The following is a 2,283-nucleotide window of genomic DNA, read 5'->3' as shown; positions in this document are numbered from 1 at the left end:
TGAGGAGTCTGTCCTGGGCAGTATTCCTCTTCCCAGCTACCGGATCCTCTACTGCTCCCCCAGGGAGTGCAAGAACCGCAAATATGCGTTCAAGGTGAGAGACGACGTCTCCTGGAGCTCCTTAAATCCAAACGTTCATATGGTCTCATTGTGCACTTGCGCCTGCAGGTGGTTCATCAGGGCATGCGGCCGTACATCATGAGCGCTGAAACCCAGGAGGACATGCTGGGTTGGGTCAAGGCTCTCAGCCAATCAGCAAGCATGGAGGCTGATGACATCATCAACAGGTGAACCTGAGCTCTCAAACCAAAGTCGCTCCGTTCTACAATTCGCTTTAATAATGTCTCTTCTCCGTCTTCAGGCGCTGTGCCAGTTTTCAGGACTTCACTCAGATGGGAGATAACGCCGAAACCATGGAGCTCCAGCACACGTTTCCAAAACAGGCCGTCACAAAACTGAGCAGGGTCCAGACAGAACCGACGCTGCTGGATCAGGACGGGACGGGAATTAAAATGAAGACACCAGAGCTGAGAGGAAGACACGAGAGCAGAGCGATGTAAATGATTCGAGATGCTTCACAATGATACAGAACGAAGGACCTTTAATAATAACTTAATGAACTTAATGAACTTTTCTACTTAAAGTGCCCCTATTATAAGTCATGAAAAGTTCATATTTTGGTATGGGGACTCCCCAACAGCAGATTAACATGCATGCAAGGTCAAAAAAAAACTTTCACTGTCTTATAGTATGCATTTAATTACTTTACCTTATTTGCTCAACGACTCCTAAATGATTCATTTAACACAAAAAGACCAACAAGTGCTAGAAATATGCCAATGTTTCATGTAGACGTCAATGGTATAAAAAAATGACTAGTTTCAATGATTCACAGTCGACAATAACCATACACAGTGTACTTTCAGATTTAAAACTTTGCAGATTTTTTCATTCACTTAGAGCTATGACGCACCCCTTAATAGGGACACTTTACATATAAAGTACCCATAACTTTAAGTCAAAGTCAACCAAGGATTCTTGTGCCAAAACAGCTATAATTTACCTTTAGATGAGCTTTTACCGCTCTTTCTCTCTGCCAGCGCACCTGAAGCTACTAAGTATTCTCAGACTTTACTGAACGCAGAAGAGGAGCCTCTTTCCTTCCTACATCCGAAGGCAACCTTCAAGCAACCTTCATTTCTCAGAGATCAGTATGGGTCTCCGTGTCAGGGTAACGTGGGCAGAACAGATGTCTGGCCCTTGGATAACTGCTCGAGTGCTCCAATATCCCCCTGCATCTACACAGAGAGAGGACTTCTGCTCGACAAGGTGAGAATCAGGAACATACACAAACGTGACGATACTCTGCAAAAACACAGAGTCTCTTCAACAGTTTCTGTGTTTTTTAGCCTGAGTTTCCATGTTCTGTGTGCTACTCTTCCAACTACCACACGGCAGAACACGTGGCCATGTGCAAGGTAAGACAAATCTAATAACTTCATTTTATGAATCTTTCAAAGGTAATTTCCCATGCAATAAGAGCAAATGTTAAATTCCTCAATGTTTCCATTTCTGCAATAGATCTTTTTAACAGTTTGAAGAGAACAATTCACTATCTGATAGTCTCGGACATCCCTGTTGCATACTACATGTTGTTCCAAAATGTTACTGTAGAACCCTACTGCAGTTTATTCGATTTTTTTCATGAATTATTTACATCCTTTTGCTCCAGGTAGGTAAACCAGACATCGTCCTAGAGAGAGAAATCCAACCAATCAGAGATCTGGAAAACGATACAGATGTGAGTGTATTGCAATGCGTGCATTTGTGAGAATAAAGTTATGAAAATTTTGTACACATTTGGGGCATTAAATAGTGTGGTTATTTCAGTAATTCAAATCCTTCCTAAACTGTGTCATGGTGAGTAGAGAATTGTTGAAACTGACAATAGACTTAAGAAATGCTATTACAACAGAAGTCTATTTGTAACTTAAGAACTACCTTCACTTGATGACTGTTACACAAGCAACATCAAACAATTTTCTTTAAAATATTTGAGACATTTCATAACTTCTTTGTTAAGAACATTTTCATGAATCCACCCAAGTGCTAGTTTAGTATTCTTAACATTCTGTTAGTTTTTATTTAAAAAAATTCTTCATTTTAAATTTTAATTTAATTTTAAAAGGCATAGTAATTTTTCATTTAATTAAAAATTCTACTGTTTTTATCCATTACATTTGATAAATTTAAGAAACGTTTTAGTTTAATTTTATTATTTCA

The 2,283-nt window shown here is 39.3% G+C and overlaps 1 protein-coding gene across 1 annotated transcript in view; it reads left to right on the top strand.

Annotated features, from left to right (window-relative positions):
• Window positions 1-2,219, top strand: part of LOC122346063 (pleckstrin homology domain-containing family A member 4-like) — a 2,372-nt gene extending 153 nt beyond the window's left edge. Inside the window, exons 2-7 of the mRNA XM_043240718.1 lie at window positions 5-94; window positions 169-287; window positions 362-556; window positions 1,101-1,329; window positions 1,410-1,478; window positions 1,733-2,219. Coding sequence (XP_043096653.1) covers window positions 5-94; window positions 169-287; window positions 362-556; window positions 1,101-1,329; window positions 1,410-1,478; window positions 1,733-1,831 — 801 coding nt within the window. The 3' untranslated portion in view covers window positions 1,832-2,219. The remainder of the gene's footprint in view (window positions 1-4; window positions 95-168; window positions 288-361; window positions 557-1,100; window positions 1,330-1,409; window positions 1,479-1,732) is intronic.
• The last annotated feature ends 64 nt before the right edge of the window (window positions 2,220-2,283 follow it).

The sequence above is a fragment of the Puntigrus tetrazona genome, chromosome 5 (genome assembly GCF_018831695.1).
Source record: "Puntigrus tetrazona isolate hp1 chromosome 5, ASM1883169v1, whole genome shotgun sequence".
Taxonomy (NCBI): domain Eukaryota; kingdom Metazoa; phylum Chordata; class Actinopteri; order Cypriniformes; family Cyprinidae; genus Puntigrus; species Puntigrus tetrazona.
The sequence above is the reverse complement of the archived record's forward strand: the minus strand, read 5'-3'. Positions and strand labels throughout refer to the sequence as shown.